This window comes from Chiloscyllium punctatum, chromosome 7 (genome assembly GCF_047496795.1).
Source record: "Chiloscyllium punctatum isolate Juve2018m chromosome 7, sChiPun1.3, whole genome shotgun sequence".
Classification (NCBI taxonomy): domain Eukaryota; kingdom Metazoa; phylum Chordata; class Chondrichthyes; order Orectolobiformes; family Hemiscylliidae; genus Chiloscyllium; species Chiloscyllium punctatum.
The window spans coordinates 95191084-95212902 of NC_092745.1; the positions used below are offsets into that span (position 1 = coordinate 95191084).

Sequence of the window (21819 nt, forward strand, 5' to 3'; positions counted from 1 at the left end):
TCAATCTCCCTCTCAGGAGACCGTTTGACCCGTGTTGTGAACACCTCCTCTCTGAAAGAGCAGTTCATTTTGTGCCATTCTCCTTCATCCACCCCATCGACTCCTTAGATTGTTTCATCTTAAAGAACAGACTCTGATAATACTTTTGCTTTAAGATCTCTGTCAGTATTTCATCCTGGTTTTATTTTTGAAGAAAATGTGAGACAGAGATGACAAATGGTCCGCTAAAAGCCACTAAAGTAAGGACCTTTTGAGGCCTTTGCGTTTCTAAAAATTGGAACAATAGAAGCAGCCTGAATGGGTGAGCTCAAGCTCCCATCGACCAGGTTTTTTATTTTTGCATTTTAACCTTCAGTAGCAGTTGCTGGGATCTTGGTGAACGTGGACGCTCTTGTTCCTCTCTCTCTGTTACAACTAAAACCTGGGGTTCTCCGCCTGTTGCTAGAATTGCATGTGAGACAATTGATTTTATAAATTTGCCTTTGCTGTTGGTGTGTTTATGCAATGTTACTGTATTAGACTGTTAATTAGTAATAGCAAATACATATATATTATTTTGTTAAGCATTTTGATAAAGTTACAGTTAAGCCAATTTTTAAAATAATTTTATTTTGTTTGTATTTTAACTGTCATGTAAAAATTAAGTGTGTTTTGTTTAAACTTGAGTAAGTTGACTAGTTGAATTGTGTCTGGAACGCAACATTTTACACTTACCTTGCACATAAGATATATTTGGGGGGGGGGGGGGCGGTTTGGTCTGATCCATGCAAGACTAATTCCCTTATGAACACCTTGATTCAAACTGTCGCAGCCACACTGTCAGACATGGCACTTCCGAAGTAAACTGCCCACTGGGGAAAAAGGTTTCACTCATAAATTTTGTTTCTTCGACAACTTATTTTAAATCCGTTTTCTCTCATTCTTCATCCTTTTACAAGTGAAAGAAAAGTTCTATATCTAGCTGATTTTCTCTCCCATATTAGTTATAAATTAATCAGCTTACCAAATAGCTTGGAACATATTGAATTTCACAACAAGTCATCCAGCAGTAACATTTAAATAGTGGAAATCTAGCAATTGAGTCGTGATGGTTCAGCATTCCTTAACATCAAGAGTTTGTGTTACTGTCCTGTCATCAGACTGAGCAATTCCTGTCAGTTTCCTTGTTGTTACTAGAGTTTTAGAACTCTCTTTAATTCACATTAATTACGTCATCAGAAATGGTGTGATGAACGCGTTTATGTAAATTTAAAAACATGATGTCTTCTCAAGGAATAGTGATAAACGTAAATAAACTCTTTAGAGACCATTAACTCTGAGAAGTAGATTTGAACTTCCAGTTATCAGCTGCAAAAATGATACGTGACATCAATGACACATCTTTAACTGTAACTATTTTTCTGTGAAGAATACAGACCAGCATAGACAGATTTTACAGCTTTTGAATGTTACATTGCAAAATGAAGTGGTAGAAATATTAAATGTGCTGCCTCAATGGGCAGAGGCAGGTACTTTTGCATCATTTAAGAAGCATCTGGATGAGCATTTAATATGCCAGGGCACAGTAAGCTATAAACCAAGTGCAGGTAAATGGCATTCATGTAGTTTGGCCTTTGGTCAGCAGAGACATGGCAGGCTGAAGGGCCTGTTCCTGGGCTGTATAACGCTATAACATTGAGAGCACTCACATTAACCAGTTAAAGTGACAGGTTGCAAATACCTTTAACAGTGCATAGCCATCTCCTTCTCTTTGTCATGTTTTAACTGATATTAAAGGGTTTTCTGAATTTTTGGAAGTCACTTTGTCTAACTTTGACTTTTTCCCATTCAAATCTGCTCACCACCACCTTCTCAAAGACAGCTAAGGATGAGTAATAAATGCTGGACAGCCAGCAATGCCCATGATTAAATTGTATAAATTGATAAGTTACAAAATTTTATACTGAGAGTGCAGTTTTTTGGAAGTTGAGTAACTATTATGCAATTCTTTGCACCAAGCTCTCTGAAATGGTATGAATACCAAAGTGCTTTTGTTTTTACGGAGTGCTGTTTTCTCGAAGCTCAATCTGACAGGCTTTGGCAATATTTACTGCATGAAAGCACAAAAAATTAAACTTTGGCTCGACATAGTCCAGACATACTTTTCTGGTCAGAGTTTTACACCAGTTCTCACCCAAGTGGATATTTTGTAATAAATCTGCTCAGAGATTTATTACACACTTCTGGAGCAGATGGGACTTTCGCCTGCACCTCCCAGTCCAAGGGTAAGGACAGGACTACTGCATGACAAGAGCTCCCGCTTACCCAGTAATCCTCAATTCATATATAATCGTCTCTTGGTCCCTAGATCCATTTTGTGGATCCCTGCCAGAATCTATTAGATAATGACAATACACACATTTAACTCTTGGATTTGATTGGAGTGATTTTTCATAATGGAACTGACGTTGCTAAATTAGAATTATGTAAAATATGATTTATAGCTTTGTATTTTGAAATCCCATTAAATGGTGGTGAATACAGGATAGTACCGTAACCATCAGACATAGGAGCAAAAAGAGATCATTCAGCCCAATGAGTCTGCTCCACTATCCAATGAGATCATGACTGATCAGATAATCATTAACTCTACTTTCATGTCTTTCCCCATAATGCTTGACTCCTTGACAGATTAAAATCTCTCTCAGCCTTGAACATACTTAATGATCCAGCCTCTACAATTCCACAGATTCACAGCCCTCTGAGAGAAGAAACTTCCATCTCCTCTCTGTTTTGAATGTGAGACACTTCATTCTGATATTATTCCCTCTGATTCCCAACTCTCCCACTTGGGGAAACAACCTTTCTGCATCAACCTAATAATCTTGAATATTTCAATATTCATTTTTCTATATTCCAAAAAGTACAATCTATTGAATCTCTCCTCATAAGACAATTCCTCCTCAATTCCCGCCTCAGGCGACTGACTGTGTGGAGTTTGCACGTTCTCCCCGTGTCAGCGTGGGTTTCCTCCGGGTGCTCCGGTTTCCTCCCACAGTCCAAAGATGTGCAGGTCAGATGAATTGGCCATGCTAAATTGCCCGTAGTGTTAGGTAAGGGGTAAATGTAGGGGTATGGGTGGGTTGCGCTTCGGCGGGTCAGTGTGGATTTGTTGGGCCAAAGGGCCTGTTTCCACACTGTAAGTAATCTAATCTAATCTTAAAAAGTGCTGTCAGCCTAGTTAATCTTCTCTGCACTTGCCCAAAGTCAATACATCTCTCCTGAGATTAGTAGTTCAAAAATATTCGCAATATTCCAATCTGACTATTGCCTTGTACAATTTTAGTGAAACCTCTCTACTTTTATACTTAATTCCTTTTGAAATAAAGCCAAATATTCCATTTACCTTCCTTGCAACTCACTGAACTTCGATGCTAGCTTTTCCTCATCTAAATCATTAATATGTTTTGTAAATAATTGCAGCCCCAACACAAACCCTTTGGCAGGCCTCTCGTTATAGGTCACTATCCTGAAAATGCCCCTCTTAACCCAACTCACCGTGTTCTATTTGTTGGATAATAGCCTATCAATGCTCATAAACTCCCTCCAACACCATGGGCTCTAACCCTGAGTAGCACATCTTAAATGTGTGGTACCTTATCAAATGTCCTCTGAAAATCCAAATACCTTACATCAACTACTTCCCGTTTATCTGTCTTGCTTATTACTTCCTCAAAAATATTGAGTAAATCTGTCAGGTAGGATTTCCACTTCAGGGAGCCATGTTAACCCAACATGAGTATTTTATGGATTTCTGAATAGTCTGCTATTGTATTTTATATAATGGGCTTTAAATTTCCAAAAGACATATATTGAGCTAAGTGGCCTATATTTACTGTTATTGTCTCCTTCCCTTTGTAAATAAAAGAATTACATTGGCAGTTTTCCAATTCTCTGGAATTTTTTTCCAAAATTTAAAGATTCCTGGAAGATTGCTACAATTATCCACTATCTCTGTAGCTAGTTCTTTTAATTTTGTTTGATGCATCCCCAGGGGCTGATTAGTCTTTACCCTCATTAGGCTTTAATCCATTAGAATTTTATACATTGAGTGTGAGTAAGACATAGTTTGATGGCATTGCAAATAGCACCTTGGAAATATTTCAGAAACTTTGTGATATAGACATTTGTCTTTAACAGTTTGTGGGAGAACAATTGCCCTGGAAGTGTGGCAGCTGTTCTGATGTTGACAACTATCTAGAAAATCAGCTTGTGTATGGTCATTCCATAAGAATTATTGAGAACCAGTGTGACTCCAAACAATCTTGTTTCTTTTCAGCTGAACCAGTTAGAATTAAAGTTGTCAGCGGGTTTTGAGAAGACTTGTAGCTCAGGTTGAGGTTCTAGATATCGGTTTGCTCACTGAGCTGGAAGGTTTGTTTTCAGATGTTTCGTCACCATACTAGGTAATATCTTCAGTGAGTATCCAAATGAAGCACTGGTGGCATGGCCCACTTTCTATTTGTGTTTAGGTTTCCTTGGGTTGGTGATGTCATTTCCCTGTGGTGATGTCATTTCCTGTTCTTTTTCTCAGGGAGTGGTAAATGGGATCCAAGTCAATGTGTTTATTGATAGAGTTCCGGTTGGAATACCAAGCTTCTGGAAATTCTAGTGCATGTCTCTGTTTGGCTTGTCCTAGGATGGATGTGTTGACCCAGTTGAAGTGGTGTCCTTCCTCGTCTATGTAAGGATACTAGTAAGAGTGGGTCATGCCTTTTTGTGGCTAGTTGATGTTCATGTATCCTGGTGGCTAGTTTTCTGCCTGTTTGTCCATCACTGTCATCGTCCTACCAGACAATATTGTTGCTCTCTCACGAGAGGGGTGACTTGTGGTGGTTTAACCTGGGGATCATTGTGTCTCAGATGAGGGGAGAGGTTGCAAAGGAGAGTCCTTTGTGGTAACCTCAGCTGGTGTGAGAATTAGTCCATGCTGTCAGCAGCATTCTGCACTGCAAATCAGCTATTCAGCCAACTGTGCTAACCAGTCCCAATCAGAAATATGGTTAAAAGGTAAAGAAACTTTCTTTTTAGATTAGATTCTCTCCAGTGTGGAAACAGGCCCTTCGGCCCAACCAGTCCACACCGACCTCCGAAGAGCAACCCACCCAGACCCATTCCCCTACATTTACCCCTGACTAATGCACCTAACACTATGGGCAATTTAACATGGCCAATTTACCTGTCCTGCACATCTTTGGACTGTGGGAGGAAACCAGAGTACTCAGAGGAAACCCACGCAGACACAGGGAGAATGTGCAAACTCCACACAGACAATTGCCTGAGGCAGGAATTGAACCCGGGTCCCTGGCGCTGTGAGGCAGCAGTGCTGAGCCCATGCTGTCATTTATTTCAAGAGCATTGGAATGTAAATATAGCGATGTGCTACTAAGCCTTTATAAAGCTCTAGTTAGGCCTCATTTAGAAAACTGTGTCCAATTTTGGGCCCCACACCTTAGGAAGGACATACTGGGCACCAGAGGGTGTCCAACAGAGATTCACATGGATGATCCCTGGAATGGTAGGCCTAACATATAATGATCGGTTAAGGATCCTGGGATTGTATTCATTAGCATTTAGAAGGTTGAGGGGAGAAGATATTTAACGTCCCAGCCTCCATTGTGCTCCGTGGCAATGAATTCCACAGGCCCACCACTCTCTGGCTGAAGAAATGTCTCCTCATTTCCATTCTAAATTGACCCCGTCTAATTCTAAGGCCGTGCCCACGGGTCCTAGTATCCCCGCCTGATGGAAACTAATTCCCAGCGTCCACCCTTTCTAAAACATGCATTATCTTAACTTTGTCCAAACCTAAAATACAGTACCACCTATCAAGTGCTCGCGAAAGCTATGAGCGTGCTCACTGCATAGTTGAGTCTAACGAACAGGGAAAGACAAAGGCTTAGTCATCGCTTTGTGTTGAAATAATTGAACTCTTAACATCTAAATGTGAGAGGGGTAGCTCAGTGCTGCCTCACACGCCAGGGACCCGGGTTCAATTCCTGTCTCGGGTGACTGTCTGTGTGGAGTTTGCACATTCTTCCTGCGTCTGCGTGGGTTTCCTCTGGGTGCTCCAGTTTCCTCCCACAATCCAAAGATGTGCAAGTTAGGTGAATTGGCCATGTTAAATTGTCCCATAGTGTTAGGTGCATTAGTCAGGGGAAAATACTGGGTGAGTTACTGTTCAGAGGGTCAGTGTGGACTTGTTGGGCAGAAGGGCCTGTTTCCATACTGTAGGAAATCTAATCTAATCAAATGGTAGCTTTATTTGAAGGAATGAATTGACAAAATTTCATTATCCTGTTTGTTTGCCAATTACTAACAGCCAGCACCCAGCCCCCTTGCCTCCCATTGCAACTGCAACTATACAGATGAATGACCAGGAAGGAATTGTGCATTGTATCACATCCCTTCGGACAGGATATGCTAGTATTGACTGTTAAGTGTACCTCAGAATAATGGTCACAGTTCTAATGGATTGGAAAATATCAGTGTGTTTGAAAGCTGGAACCAAAGAAATAACTTCAGGAAGAAAATGTGATATGAAGAGGAAAAACTAATTTGTTATTCAGCCCACCTTATCCATATTAACCAGGTTTCCCAAACTGAATCTGTCCTGGTTGCCTGCGTTTGGCCCAAATCTCTCTCAACCTTTCCTATCCATGCTCCTATCCATGCCTTCCTTGCTGTTTTGAATAAAATGCTGGGAACGGTCAGGAATTCAGTCAGAGTGTTTGATGATAACTAGAAAATTCTTTCCATAGTGCAGCAGTACTGAGTGTTACCAGCATTTCTGATTTTGTTTCAAGATTTTAAACATATACAATCATTCAGTTCGTATAAATCTAAACTTTTTGTTTTACTAAGCAGGGAGTAAACATTCACTCCTTCCAGCACTGACACTCAGTTGTGGCAATATGTACTATTTAAAAGATATACTGCAAAAATTCACTGAGGCTCCTTAGACACCACTTTCCGAAGCCAAGGACATTACCATCTAGAAGGGCAAGAGCAGGCGATACATGGGAACCCTACCGACTGCAAGTTCACCTCTAAAACACTCAACATTCTGATGGAAATATATTGCCCTTCCTTCTGTGATGTTGGGTCCACCTCCTCGCACACCCTCCCTCACAACGCTGTCAATCTATCTACAACAGGTGGACTGCAGTGGTTCGAAACAGCAGCTTACCACCGCCTTCTAAAGGACAACTTGAAGCAATAAATGCCAGCAATGCTTACATCCCATGGGTGAATAAAAAACATGTATCAGTTACAATAGATCTGTACGTTACATTCTGACACATTGGTTTTGTTTATGTGCATTTAGTTTCACAAGCTGAGGATGTCGATTGAGGAAAACCTACCCACATACAGGTCCTGGCAAGGAGAGGTATGTGAGCACTTTTAATTCAACATGTTGTTACTTACCATTGTGCACATTATCATAATTATATGATTGCAATTTTAACTTACATTTATTATTATCTGCAATTAAACACCACCTCCAAAGATGCAGCATTTTGCTTGCACGTGCCTGTGCATACCATGGGTCAGAGAAGTTTTAAGTAAAGAATGAGACTATTCAACCTATTGCTAAATGTTGAAGCAATCCCAAGGCAATCCTGGTGATATGCTTGAAATCCTATCTCCATGTATCTTTTCCACTTTGATATTTACCCACCTTTTCTTTAATGTTGCAATGAATTTTTTACATAATTTTCTTCAAATGCTAAATCTAACAGACATCTGCATAATGAAGTTGGTCCTTATTGTTTTGTTTTATTCTATTTGAGGTCAATTTAAATTGATGTCCACTTGTAATCAGAGGAAATCATCTTTCCATATTCACTACAATAATTAGTCAGGCCCTGAATTTTAGGTAACAAGAAGGCATGGTATTTTCTTCACTTTTTTTAAAAAATAGCCCATTAACCTGAATGTAAGCAAGTGACACTTTTTAAATCTGTGGAGCAAAACTTGAAAACATGAAGAATGATTGTAAAGGATCTGTATAAATAAATATAATGTGGTTAAAGGGACATCAGCTAGCATGTGTTCAGACAGCACAGACAACACAATCACTACCCTTGATATTTTAATTTAATTGAAAAATGTCTATTGCATTCTCACAAGAAACAAACAAATTAATAAAAAGAAAATAATATACAGTGAAAATAAATAGCACACTTTTAGTCACCTTCAGCGACCTTCAGTCACTGAAGGCAGTTTACTTGTCATAACAGCTAAGCAGTGAAGGAATTACAAAGAAAACTCTAAAATTGTGGGAAAGCAGGGAGCAAATACATCTACCCTTAAAGTGAACAGAGGCTGGGATCCATCACCACTGAGCAGAAAACAAACCCTAACCCCCATCACCGTCACAAACCTTACTCTCTTCACTCACTAGCTGAGACCAGGCCTTTTCCACTACTCCTACAGCAACTGATTGGAGATATTAAAACAGACAGATAAGGAAAGGGTGGATTCAAGACATTGCAAGGACTTTGAGGGAGAAAGCAAGGTGAGCAATGAGGGAAAATACAGCAAAAAGGGTAGAGGGCGTGCAGAGGAGGCATTTTGAGGAAGGGTTTGAAGCATAGAACCATCAAAAGCAGGAGTAAACCATTTGGCTCTTTTGAGTCTGTTCTTCTAGTCATTATGATTGTGGCTGATCATCCAACTCAATAGCCTGTTCCTGCTTTGCCTGATGTCTTTTAATATCTTTAGCTTGAAGTGTTTTATCCTCTTGAAATCATACAAACTTTTGGCCTTTCTGTAGTAGCCAATTTCACAGGCTCACCACTGTCTGGGTGAAGACGCTTCTCCTCCTTTCAGTCCTAAATGGTTTATTTCATATCCTTAGAGTCTGGGCTCCCCTATCAGAAGTATGAATGATCTCAAAACTGGTGGCTAGTTTAATAAATGAATTGTTATGCCTTATTTGCAAATTAAACTGGAGTCCAAAGACCTGTATCTTTGAGAATTATTTCAGGTTGTATGAAACTGAGAGAGAGTGCATTATTGATTTGCACAGTGTTGTGTTCACCTCGCAAAGTAGTTTTTAAGATCTGTCAGTTCGTATAACACTAATCTAACTCACCAATATTGCACAGCATGAGGTGAGCCCTCGGGTCCAGAGGGACTGGGAACATCAGGAACGGATGCGAGAAATAGCAGAGATCCATGGTCGACAACTTGCAGATATTCAAGCTCGAAACAAGGATTTGGAGCAGCAAAGAGATGGTAGGAAGCTTTATAGCATCCTGTTTTCTATTTGGGAGCAATCGAGACTTTGCCTTCTGTACAATGCATGCAACGTTGTTTACTTAACATTGCTCAGATCTTTTGAGTGAAGAAGTTAGGACATCATATTGATATTGTACATGACGGTGGTGGCCTCTCCTGGAGTACTGTGTGCAGTTCTGGCCACCTTATTATAGGAAGGATATTATTAAGCTGGAGACAGTTCAGTAAAGATATTTATCAGAATGTTGCTAGGAATGGAGAGGCTGTATAGGCGAAGACTTTACTCACTGGAGCATAGGAGCTTGAGGAGTGACCTTACAAAGGTCGCTAAAATCGTGAGGGGTATAGATAAGGAGAATGGCAGGTGTCCTTTCCCTAGGATAGGGGATTTCAAGTTGATGGGGCATATTGTTAAGGTGAGAGGAGAAAGATTTATAAAGGACGTGAGGGACAACATTTTTATACTGAGAATTGTTTGTGTGTGGAATGAACTTCGAGAGGAAATAGTGGATGCAGGTACAGTTACTACGTTTAAAAGCTGTTTGGATAAGTACATGAACAGGAAAGGTTTGGAGAGATATGGGCCAAGTGCAGGCAGATGGGACTAGTTTAGTTTGGGATTATGGTCAACATGGACTGGTTGGACTGCAGAGTCTGTTTCCGTGCTGTATGACTTTTAAGAATTGTTTTCCTCTGATCTGACTTTGGGTTTTAGTTTCAAACTTCACTGGCACAGGACAGAGCTCGTGATGAGGTTTAGGAATGTCTGTGTTAAGTGTTTGCTGTGTTTTCACGTTTAAAGTTACTGCTTAGTTGTTGTGCTTATCACAAAGCACCTCAATGTAAGGAAAGTGAAGTGGCTCAATTTATCCTCCAATACTATTGCTTCCCACCTTCAGACTAGGCACTTTACAGCATTCTGGACTGTTGAGTTCGACACCTTCAATTGTGAACCAACACCCATTTCCTCCCTTTTTTTACATTCTGTTATCATGTCTTCGTGCCCTCACCGCCCCCACCCCCACCACCCCAGGAGGCCTGTCTGTCCTTTCAAGTCTGAGCCTTAGAAACCCCATTGTTCTGCCATTCTCACATTCCGATCACTCATCTGGACTATCAGCATCTTTTCTCCACCAGCACCCTATTCCCACCACTAACCCCCCCCCCCCCCCCACCCCAAACTATCGCATAAATGCTGTCCCCTCCACCCCTCAGCTCTGATGTAGTGTCATCTAGACTTGACACGTAAGCTTGCTGTCTCTCCATGGATGCCGCCTGACCCCCTGTGATCTCCAACATTTGTTGTTCTCCGTTGTTGTTGTTGATAGTTTGGGTAATTCAATAAAGGCACTCAAATTCTTCATTAAAATTGGGTGAAAATAGCCTCAGTCAGTAATATAAGGCAGTGTAGGCAGTGTGTGATAGTTAAATTTATTTTTCTCTCTATTATGTGGCTTTCTGTTAAAGTTTATATATGCCTTGCATATGCTATACTCGTTGTTATTTATCTCTGTCTCATTGGGAGCTTGTGGAGTTCTGGAAGGAGTGAACTCTGTGGAAATTGGACGAGAAATTGAAAATTCCAGCAGGCAATTCCCCTGTGTCTGAAACCCACCAAAATAATCCGTTAAAAATAGAGAGTTTGGAGATTCCTGTACAAACTAAGTCGAAAGCTATCCTGGAGCGTTTGCATGACTAAAATCCTAGTTCAACCTACTTCCCCACCACCTTCCCTCCAAACAGGCTTGGTTTCCCATTCCCCTAGCAATGGCTCTGAACCCTCTCCTACCACTGGCTTTGACACCTTCCTCCCTACTGCCTCTGGACCAGTTTCAACCATACGGCAGCGAAAACAAGCCCCTCTCACAGAGTAGACCCAAAGTTCCCCCAACACCACTGCGATTAACACAGCCCTTATTGGTCCTGACAACCCCGCAACTTCTTCCCAGTTGCCAGACCAGACACCCACACACTGGCCCAGCTACGCACCCCACCTTACCACGAATCCTCCCCAACTTGACACCCCTATGCTCCCTCTGGCATCCTTGACCCCATCCTTACCTGACGTACCTACCCTTGCCCAGGGTTGTCAAAGTCTGCGGCTTTGCTGCTGGATTTAAACCTCAGAAAAAAGCCACTGAAGCTTAGCAAATGGGACATGTTTGACTTCTCCCAACGATTCCGCACCACAAAAGGATTGTTTGACTTCAGGTCCACTCTGATTTTCTGAAGAAACCAGGATTAGAATTCCCAACTAAAAATATGGAGCACAGTATTAGCGTTTAAAAAAACAAGGAGCAGAATGGAAATCTGACTGTGATTGCCACTGCTCATAATGTCCTATCTGTTTAAATTGTAACTGGACTGTGGATGGTACAGCAAAGTTACCCAAAAAGAATGAAGTAACTATTCAAGGGTTAGAGTTTCAACAGTGTGTCATTGGACCTCTCACCTGAAAAGTAGCAGGTATAAAGTAGGGGCCATTTCTTGTCTGAACACCCCTGTGCAGTTACCATTCTTGTTACAGTTACCTCAACTGCCTACCATGATAGAATTTTGTGAAGAGTGCTCTGAGTGTAATGATGGTGTTGCTTTCTTGTTTTGTTTTATCTCTATTTCAAAATTCCTCAAATCATCCTGCCCTCTCCCCACACTTCTTTCACACTTCTGCTGCTGCCAGCTCCTCTGATATGAACTCCATCACTGTTAAGGAATTTCTTTTCATTTATTCATGGGATGTGGACATCACTGCATTTGCAGATGCTATGCTGCATTTATTGCACATCCCAAAGTGCCCTTGAGAAAGTAATGGCCAGCTGTTTTCTTGAACCGCTGCTGTCTTTTTGGTGCAGGAGCATCCTAAGTGCTGTTCAGGATGCAGTTCCAGGATTTTGACCCAGGAAGTCAGGTTGGTGATCAACTGGGGTGTTCCCATGTATCTGCTGCCCCTGTCCTTTGACCTGATCTGGCAGAGAACTTAATCAGAGTGAGTTTTTAAGGATTGTCTTGAAGCAGGAGAGGAAATTGGGGAAGTAAGAGTCTATCTAAGTCAGTAGGCATGGGAATAAGTGGAAATGGTGTAAGGTGATTTAGAGGCAATGTGTCATAATGGTCTTAAATGTGTAAAGTAACAATTCAATCTGATTTACCAAAAACATTACTGTAGGAGATCTATTAATATCAATTCATCAAATAACTGAAGTTAAATTCTGAAATAAATATTTCATGCATAAATACATCCATATTACGTTGGTCTGTCAATGTGAATTGTGGAATCTTTCAGCCCGTGATCTCTGCTGGTGTTTAGACTCTGAGTCTTTGACCACACTAATGGCCTTATCTAAAGCTGCCCCAGAATCCCTTTACTCCCATTTCTGTCATGCACGTAAATGCCTTCTTTCATGTATGGACACATGCATTATAATTAGACTTTAATGTCAATGGTATATGGACATCCAGGCTACAATATTATGTGACTTGAGAGGTTCTTGAGGTTGGCGAATCTGTCATTTCAAATGTTGTGCTCCTACTCGAAGCTGTTTTAATTGTAGTGAGCTTCGTGATATCTACATTTCCTGCCATGGATAGGTGGGACACTTGATTAACATATTAACCAAGGATCCCAAATGTAAATGGGAACCTGATTTAAAATGACCTGCTGCGTAGAAAAGAAGGGGAGGCTTCCAGCACCACAGCTTTCTGTGGTTTTTCCAGCATTCTTTGTGAGTGAGCATGAACAATAAACCTTTGGTCTCCTCATCCTGAACCCAGCTCCAATGTTCTGCAGCTTGCACCATGTCGAAAATTAGCAGGCAACAGGTCAGCATCAGCTCCAATGATCAAGAAGCCCAACTATTAAGTTTAACTTGATCTCCATGTCCCCGAGCAAACTGGATTCTTCCACCATATTCAACCTCCACCTCCCTCTCTACATTAATTTGAAGGCCCTCATTTGCAAAATTGGGGTGTTCTACTCCTGGTACAAAGTTTTACTCACCAGAGCCTAATGGTTTGGAGATGGTGAGAACTGCAGATGCTGGAGAGTCCGAGTGGAGCTGGAAAAAGCCCAGCAGGTCAATCAGCATCAGGGGAGGAGGGGAGTCGATGGTTCAGGTCAGAACGTTTCATCAGGATTGGAACTTAATGGTTAGCATGTCTGATTCACAGTCCTGCCAGGCTTCAGGCTGCTGACTTGCATGTTTAGGAAATATGAGAATGCTGTGAATCAAACCTGTTTATGTCTGCCCTGATTCTCCAATTTATGCTCCTAATATAAGGCCCTGTCCCAGGAATGAGGCTTGTAACATTATGTCCAAAATGCAGTTTATTCATGATGTCTCAGGTCAATTGTTTCATAATTTTAGACAGCAATTCAATATTTTAAGGATCACTGGGCTTCTTTATTTTTGCAAGAAATTCGTCAGCGGCTGGAAGAGCTTTCATCCAAAGAACATTTCACCGCCCATATTGAACAAATGTTGCTGGAGCTTAAGGCACAGGAGGAGAAGAATCAACGTGCTCTAGATGCACTTCGAGAGCAAATTGAGCTGCTGCAGATGGAATCTGTGTAGGTATATAAGTACCAAAGGACATTCAACCAGAAGACACTAACATAAACTTAAAAGGATGCTCTCTAGAGGGCTCAATACTTCCTTGACATTTTCATTCACTTGCTATGGGATCATTGGTCAGCGTCTAGTGCCCTTGAGTGGTTTGATCAGCTGTTTCATAGGATAATTCAGAATCAACTACAATGTTGTGAGTTTCGAGTCATGTTACAGGCCAGACGAGGGGATGATGGCAGATCACCTCCCCGAAAGTACGTTAGTGAACCAAATGGGTTTTCCCACAATCAACATGTGGTCACCATTACAATTGCATTTTATTCCAGATTTATTTTATAATATACAAATGTATCATGGTGGGATCTGTCTCCCTTTCCCCAGAACATTAGTCTGCGATTCTGAGTTACTAGTCCAAAATTAATCCATTAGCACTGGATTGCATGATGACTATTCGATTACCTCCTCCTTAGACCATAAGACATATTAGTGGAAGTAAGGCCATTTGGCCCATCAAGTCAACCTGCTATTCAATCATGGCTGATGGGCATTTCAATGCCATTTACCCCCATTCTCCCCATAGCCCTTAATTCCTTGTGAGATCAAGAATTTCTCAATCTCTGCCTTGAAGATATTTAACGTCCCAGCCTCCACTGCACTCCATGGCAATGAATTCCACAGGCCCACCACTCTCTGGCTGAAGAAATGTCTCCTCATTTCCATTCTAAATTGACCCCGTCTAATTCTAAGGCTGTGCCCACGGGTCCTAGTATCCCCGCCTGATGGAAACTAATTCCCAGCGTTCACCCTTTCTAAATCATGCATTATCTTGTAAGCTTTTATTAGATCTCCCCTCAACCTTCTAAACGCTAATGAATACAATCCCAGGATCCTTAAATGATCATTATATGTTAGGCCTACCATTCCAGGGATCATCCATGTGAATCTCTGTTGGACACGGTCTGGTGCCCAGTATGTCCTCCCTAAGGTGTGGGGCCCAAAATTGGACACAGTATTCTAAATGAGGCCTAACTAGAGCTTTATAAAGTCTTAGTAGCACATCGCTATATTTACATTCCAACGCTCTTGAAATAAATGACAACATGGGCTCAGTGGTTAGCACTGCTGCCTCACAGCGCCAGGGACCCGGGTTCAATTCCTGCCTCAGGCAATTGTCTGTGTGGAGTTTGCACATTCTCCCTGTGTCTGCGTGGGTTTCCTCTGAGTACTCTGGTTTCCTCTCACAGTCCAAAGATGTGCAGGACAGGTAAATTGGCCATGTTAAATTGCCCATAGTGTTAGGTGCATTAGTCAGGGGTAAATGTAGGGGAATGGGTCTGGGTGGGTTGCTCTTCGGAGGTCGGTGTGGACTGGTTGGGCCGAAGGGCCTGTTTCCACACTGGAGGGAATCTAATCTAATTACATTTGCTTTCTTAACCACAAACTCAACCTGCAAGTCAATCTTTAGAGGATCCTGCATTAGCACTCCCAGATCCCTTTGTACTTTGGCTTTATGAATTTTCTCACTGTTTATAAAATAGTCCTTGCCTGTGTTCTTTTTTTTCCAAAGTGCAAGGCCTTGCATTTGCTCACATTGGATTTCATCAGCCATTTCTTGGACCACTCTCCTAAACTGTCTAAATCTTACTGCGGCCTCCCCACCTCCTCAGAACTACCTGTCTGACCGCCTAACTTTGTATCATCGGCAAACTTTGCCAAAATGTCTCCAGTTCCTTCACCCAGATCATTAATATATAAAGTGAACAGCTGTGGCCCCAATATTGAACCTGTGGGACACCACTTCCGTCTGGCAAGGGTTTATGCTTGTATTTCAATTTCTTATGCAATCAGTCGAACTGTTGTTATTTTGACCAGAATGAAATCAATGTTTTGACTCAGTGTTGTCAATTCTATATAATTCCACTGATTTGTTCCCTTGTCCTAGTATCAAACAGGATTCAGTCAATGTTGTAGACCATTCTCCTGCACAGAAAAAGGAGGACAAAATGCCACTTAATTTTGTAACGTTTGCCAGTGGTGATAGCCTATCAACTGAAATAGGGTGAGAAAACCATACTTTAAAAGTATATTTCAATACAACAGGTTTACCCACTGAGAAATGACAAAATTGTGTCTTAACTGAATCTAATTCACTTTTTAATTATTTAACTATGCATGTGTTGACCTAAAATACTTGAATTACTTTTTATTTTGCCATAGCTTGAGTTACAATTTAATATTACACCTGATTAGAAATATTTTCAATTTTTAAAAAATCCGACAGTTTCTAATCTTAAAGTAGGAGTTGGTGCTTTGCTTTATGGCTAGTTTATATCATTCATGCCTGTTAGTATTTTACAGATCTCAATCACTAATATTTTAACATTAAATAAAAGTAATTATTGTTCTTAAAGTATTTATTCTTAAGAATTTTCAATTTATGAAATAATTTATTGTTCTTTAGCATCTGACTGTGTGTCTTTAAGAAAGAAAGTGTTCAAAATGTAATTGCCTACAGAAAGTATCAACTTCATAATGAGTTTTATTAACTTTAAGCAATCTATGTCAATAAACTAGGGCAGCTCAGTGGTCAGCGCCACTGCCTCACGGCACCTGGGTTTGATTCCACCCTCGGGTGACTGTCTGTGTGGAGTTTACATGTTAGGTTTTCTCTGGATACTCCTATTTTCTCCCACAGTCCAAAGATGCTGAGTAACTCCCAGTATCCACGGATGTGTAGACTAGGTGGCTTAAGCATGAGAGATGCAGGGTTACAGGAATAGGGTAGGGGAGTTGGATATAGGTCAATGTGGACTCTATGGGCTGAATAGCCTGCGTCCACGTTGTAGGGATTCTATGATTCTGTGAATCAGCATCCCTCAGATGTAAACTTACCCCTAATCAGGGTGGGCTGAATGGTCTACTCCTGTTCCGATATTCCTCTGATTATTTCCTCAGATGGAAGGTCATTGTGGTGGAATTCGCAGCTATTTGACCTCCACGTCAGACGTCTGGTAAGGTTCAGTCCAATTAACATATTTTTTGGACAAAATCTCAGCAGAATTTCCAACATTCAGAAAAGTGTGGATGGGGAAGGGAAATAATAAACTCAGTCTTCAAACGGTAAAACTGTGTGCCTTACTCACTGCTAGCAAGGAGAATCAACTTTCAAAGTAATTTAGAAATTCATGTTGTGCAGGATTTTTTTTTAAAATTCCCTTCCATTCATCACAGCAATACTAAGCAAAAGATATAATATGCTGACATTCAATGATGATATGATAGTAATTGTACAGCAATGTAGAAAATTAGAGGAAAAAATAAGTTAAAGAAGAAAATGTGTATCAATGAGTAAATGATATAGAGGTGTCAGCATTGGACTGGAGTGGACAAGTCAGAAGTCAGGCGACACTAGGTTATAGTCCAGGTCACCTGATGAACTTGTTGAACGATAACCCGTTGAACTGTTACCTGGTGTTGTATGACTTCTGATTATTAGTAAATGCAGTTGAGAAACAAACTGAACATGGCATGTTTGGAAGTGAGGTGAAAAAGCATTACAAAATGCAAAGTAGATTTATGAAAAAATGGCTGACAGTTAATATGAAAACAAATCAGCAAGTTTTTAAAAAGTACATCAGTAATGAAAGTTTAATAAAATGAAGAGTTAGAAGCAGAAAAGGGATATACTAAAAGGTGTTAAACTAATACTTAGCTTGTTGGTAAAGGCAAATGTAAAATGCTTCCCAGGCCATCATGACAGAGGAGGAACCCAATCACTAGAAATGTTTAAAATTTATAAGGAGGCGATATTTGATAAGCTGTTAATACTTAAAAGTTGATTAGCTACCAGGACTGGATCAGAAACATCCAAGGATATTGAAGGGAGTGAGCGTGGAAAAGGCAGAGACACTAGCAACAATCTTTCAATCTTCCTGAGTTTCAGAGGTGATACTGGAGAACTGGAGAATTATAAACATTATGCCCTGGTTCAAAAAAGATTGGTCCAGCAATACAGACCAGTCAGTTTAACTTCAGAGGAAGGGCAATTTCCAGAAACAATTATCCAAGATAGAATTAATAGTGCCATGATAAATGTGGATGGATTTGGAAAAGTTAATATGGATTGTGAAGGGAAGTTTCTGGAGTTGCTGAGATTGAAGACATAATAGTGAAGGTTGATGAAGGGAAGCTGTTGATGTAGTTAACTTGGATTTCCAAGAGACATTTGATACCGTACCCCACACAGACTTGTGAAGGAAGTGCCTTGATGTAGCTCTGTTTGTGGGTGTTGGTTGATTGCTTCTGTAGTTAAGTATTTGGCCCTTGTGTGTTGTTTTACTGTAGATGTTGGCTTGAAGCTCTCTGTTAACTCTACGTTCAACTGTCACGTCTAGGAATGGAAGTCTGTTGTCGTTCTTCTCCTCTTTTGTGAATTGTAAGGCAGGATATTGTTGATGGTGTTGTATGTTTCCTCTAATTTGTTCCGTTTTGTGATGTAGTGGACCCAAAGTTTGGGTTGGATAGTCAGGAGGGCGGCTTGTTCAAGTCTCTGCATTACTGCTTCCACTCTGAGCCCTGATATTGGTGATCCCATAGGTGTTCCATTGACTTGTTTGTAGGTTGTTATTGAATGTGAAGTGGTGAGGCACAAGTCCACTAGTTTGAGGATGTTGTCTTTGCTGATGAAGTTGGTGCTGTCTGGTGTTTGTGGTCCTGGTTTTCCTAGTAGTGATGCCAGTGTTTCTTTCTGAAAACCATTATTTTGTCCTCCTCTATCTTGGTATCTTTGGTGTTCAGGAATTCCTGGGTGGAGTGAATGGAGTGGAGTGAATCTTCAATTAGGTGTTTTAGTTTTTGGTGAGTTCTTTGGCTAGTCTGTATGTTGGTGTACCAGGTAGGGAAACTATGGGATTGAGGGTTTATGTAGATTTGGTAATCTATAGGTGTGTTGGATCCATCTGGTTTCATGTTTTGGAAGTCTATCCTGTTTAATTCCTCTGATTCTTTTAAGTGCTGTTAAAAAGGATGAGATTCTAGATCTAGATAATCTAGATCTTGGTGTACAAGGGGCAATTTCAAAGTTTGTGGATGATACAAAAGAACTGTAACTGTGAGGAGAACAGAATAGAACTTCACAAGAGCATTGACATTTTAGTGGAACGGGTAGATAGGTGATGGATGAATTTCGATGTATGGTAATATAGAAACATAAGGAATAGGAACAGGAGTAGGCCATTTAACCCCTTAAGCCTGAACCCCCATTGAATCTGATCATGGCTCTTTATCGAGATCAATACCTGAATCCCGATCTCCCCAGTATCCCTTGACCCCTTTAACCACAAGTGCTATATCCGCCTCCTTCTTGAAAAATGTTTTGGCTTCAACCAGTTTCTGTGGTCGTGAATTCCACAGGCTCCCATCTCTTTGGTGATGTAATTTGGTCCAAAAGACCTGGAGAGACATATAAAATAAAAGATGTGCAAAAGCAGAGAGACCTGGGTATAAATGTACATAATTCATTAAAGGTAGCAGTAAATGTAGAGACTGAGATAGGTGTTAAGAAAGCATGCAGTATTGTAGATTTTATAAATAGGGGCACAGACCATAAGAGCAGGAAGGTTATGATGAACAAAAATAAGTCACTGATTATACTTCAGCTGGAGTGTTGAGTGCAATTCTGTGTACCACATTCTGTGAGGGGCGTGAATGCAATAGAGATGACGCAACAGAAATTTACAAGAACATTCTAGGGATAAAGCACTTTTTTTTGGTTATGAGGAAAGATGAGAGAAGTTGGGACTGTTTTTCCTGGAAAGAAGACGGCTGAGGGAGATTTTGAAATCATTAGAGTTCTGGCCAGAGTGGATAGGGAGAAACTGTCCCAACTCTTAAACTGATCGGGAGAACCAGAAGGCACAGTTTTAAAATGTTTTGTGTGCGTTCTCAAAAGTGCTTTGAAAGAAGCAAAAAAGGGTTGATAGATGATGTGCATCTTCCCTCCAAAAGGGTCTCTTTACCTTATGCAGTAATGTGTATCTTATCCCCGGAATAAAATAATCTAGACATAGGTAATGTGGTATTGACTATCCTCCTCCTTGGCTGTCCTCTCCACCCCAATTTTGGTGCTGTCTGCAGACTTACTGATCACGTCCACATCCAAAACATTTATATAAATGACAAAAAGCAGTGGACTCAGCACCAATCCGTGTGATACACTGCAGGTCAGAGGCCTCCAGTCTGAAAAGCAACCCACCACCACTAATCTGTATCTTCTACCTTCAAGACAGTTCTGTACCAAATGTCTAGTTCCCTCTGTATTAATGTTTTAAATTAAAGCAGAAAATGCTGATAATTGCAGCTCAGTCAGCTTCTGTATTGATAAAAGAGAAGTTATGGTGTTCTAGCTGAGTATCTTACCTTTCCTGATGAAAGGCTCCTGCCCGAAACGTCGATTTTCCAGCTCCTCGGATTCTGCCTGACCTGCTGTGTTTTCCAGCACCACTCTAATCTTGACTCTACTCTCCAGCATCTGCAGTCCTCACTTTTGCCTATCTTAATGCTCATTTGGTGGCAGAATAGACAGGGCCAGGTGTTTCTGGGATTGCTTTCTTGGTACAAATCCAACAGAGAGATTTTAGCAAGATTGAAATCAGAGTCTTAGCATGCTGCATTAAGGTAACATCTTTACTTATGCTTCTTGGTTTCTCCTGTTCTTTCCAGTGCACTGAAAATGGTTTACCTTCAGTGTGGTGGCAATGATCCTGCTATTCTTGCCCAGATGCATGGTCTTCAGGCAGAGGCTCAACTTCTGGAAAAGTCTACACGGCCACCAAAGGAGAAAAAGAAAAGTATGTGAAGATAACTATTGACTTTATTCAGTTAGAAAATATACTTTGTTTTATTTTTAGGGAAATTACTTCTAGAAGGAGGAGTTATTGTTATCTAAGAGATAAACCAAAAGCATTTTACCTGGATTTGTTTTGATCCTTACCCATTACAGAACATGAGTCACCTCACAGATCATTAGACGCTGAGCTTTTAGCTGTGGAACTTGAGAACCAGCGTCTGGAAGAAGAAATTTTAAAACTAAAGCTTCAGCGAGAGAGGAGGACCCCTGATGATGGTAGGTCTTGGGCTCTCAGAAATGAACCTCATGCACATGGTTACACATTTCATGAGTAATTTAACATGATAATGAATAACCATGGATGGACAATCCATTGATGGAAAATCACAGATCTGATTAAGTGATCACTAAACGTTGCAGTTGCTATAATATAGTTGTATGTATATTGTTTATTTTTAAAAGAAAGGTAACTTTCCAGTCCAATAGCATGTGAGAAAACAAAACCAAGAGCTGAAAAGTGATACTGAATTGTAAGGCGTGCAATTAATGTATGCTTCAGTGTGTTCAGACATTAACACCCCTGTTTGTTAATTGTGTCTGTACTGTATACTGAGTTGTATCAATTTAAATGTTGTAAGTCACTCACTGTTATGTACATTGATCACGTCTTGAACTAGGTCTATTTTGAGCTATTATAAGATTTTATTTGAATTCAATGGTAGTAAAATCAGGATAATTGATGTAAACCAAATCTTTTATGTTGCTAATGATTGTATTCTTTAGGAACATTTAATAAAATATCATTTAAATAGGAAAAATTGTCTGTTGTTCATAAGATGACATTTTACTTAATATAATGACAAATATTAATGATCTAAGGAAATTTAGACTGAGAGAGGACATTTCAATCGACAAACCCAGTTCACACTACAGGCCATGTGTGATCCACTATATCAGGAACTTTACACCTCTTTTAATTTCATGAAGAGAAGTTTTGCAAAATGTTTCCCTGACTCTTAAGGTAAATTACATTCTATTTGCCCCATCAGTTATCATATTGGTATAACAGTTCAATACTATTGGAGTTGAGGAATGATTGTATTCCAACCACCATTCAATCAT

The 21819-nt window shown here is 40.4% G+C and overlaps 1 protein-coding gene across 1 annotated transcript in view; it reads left to right on the top strand.

Moving 5' to 3' along the window:
- Positions 1-21819, top strand: part of ccdc17 (coiled-coil domain containing 17) — a 117843-nt gene that overhangs the window by 57490 nt on the left and 38534 nt on the right. The window contains exons 3-8 of the mRNA XM_072573268.1: positions 7367-7429; positions 9153-9282; positions 13699-13852; positions 15793-15909; positions 20571-20698; positions 20851-20973. Of these exons, the coding sequence (XP_072429369.1) occupies positions 7367-7429; positions 9153-9282; positions 13699-13852; positions 15793-15909; positions 20571-20698; positions 20851-20973 (715 nt within the window). The remainder of the gene's footprint in view (positions 1-7366; positions 7430-9152; positions 9283-13698; positions 13853-15792; positions 15910-20570; positions 20699-20850; positions 20974-21819) is intronic.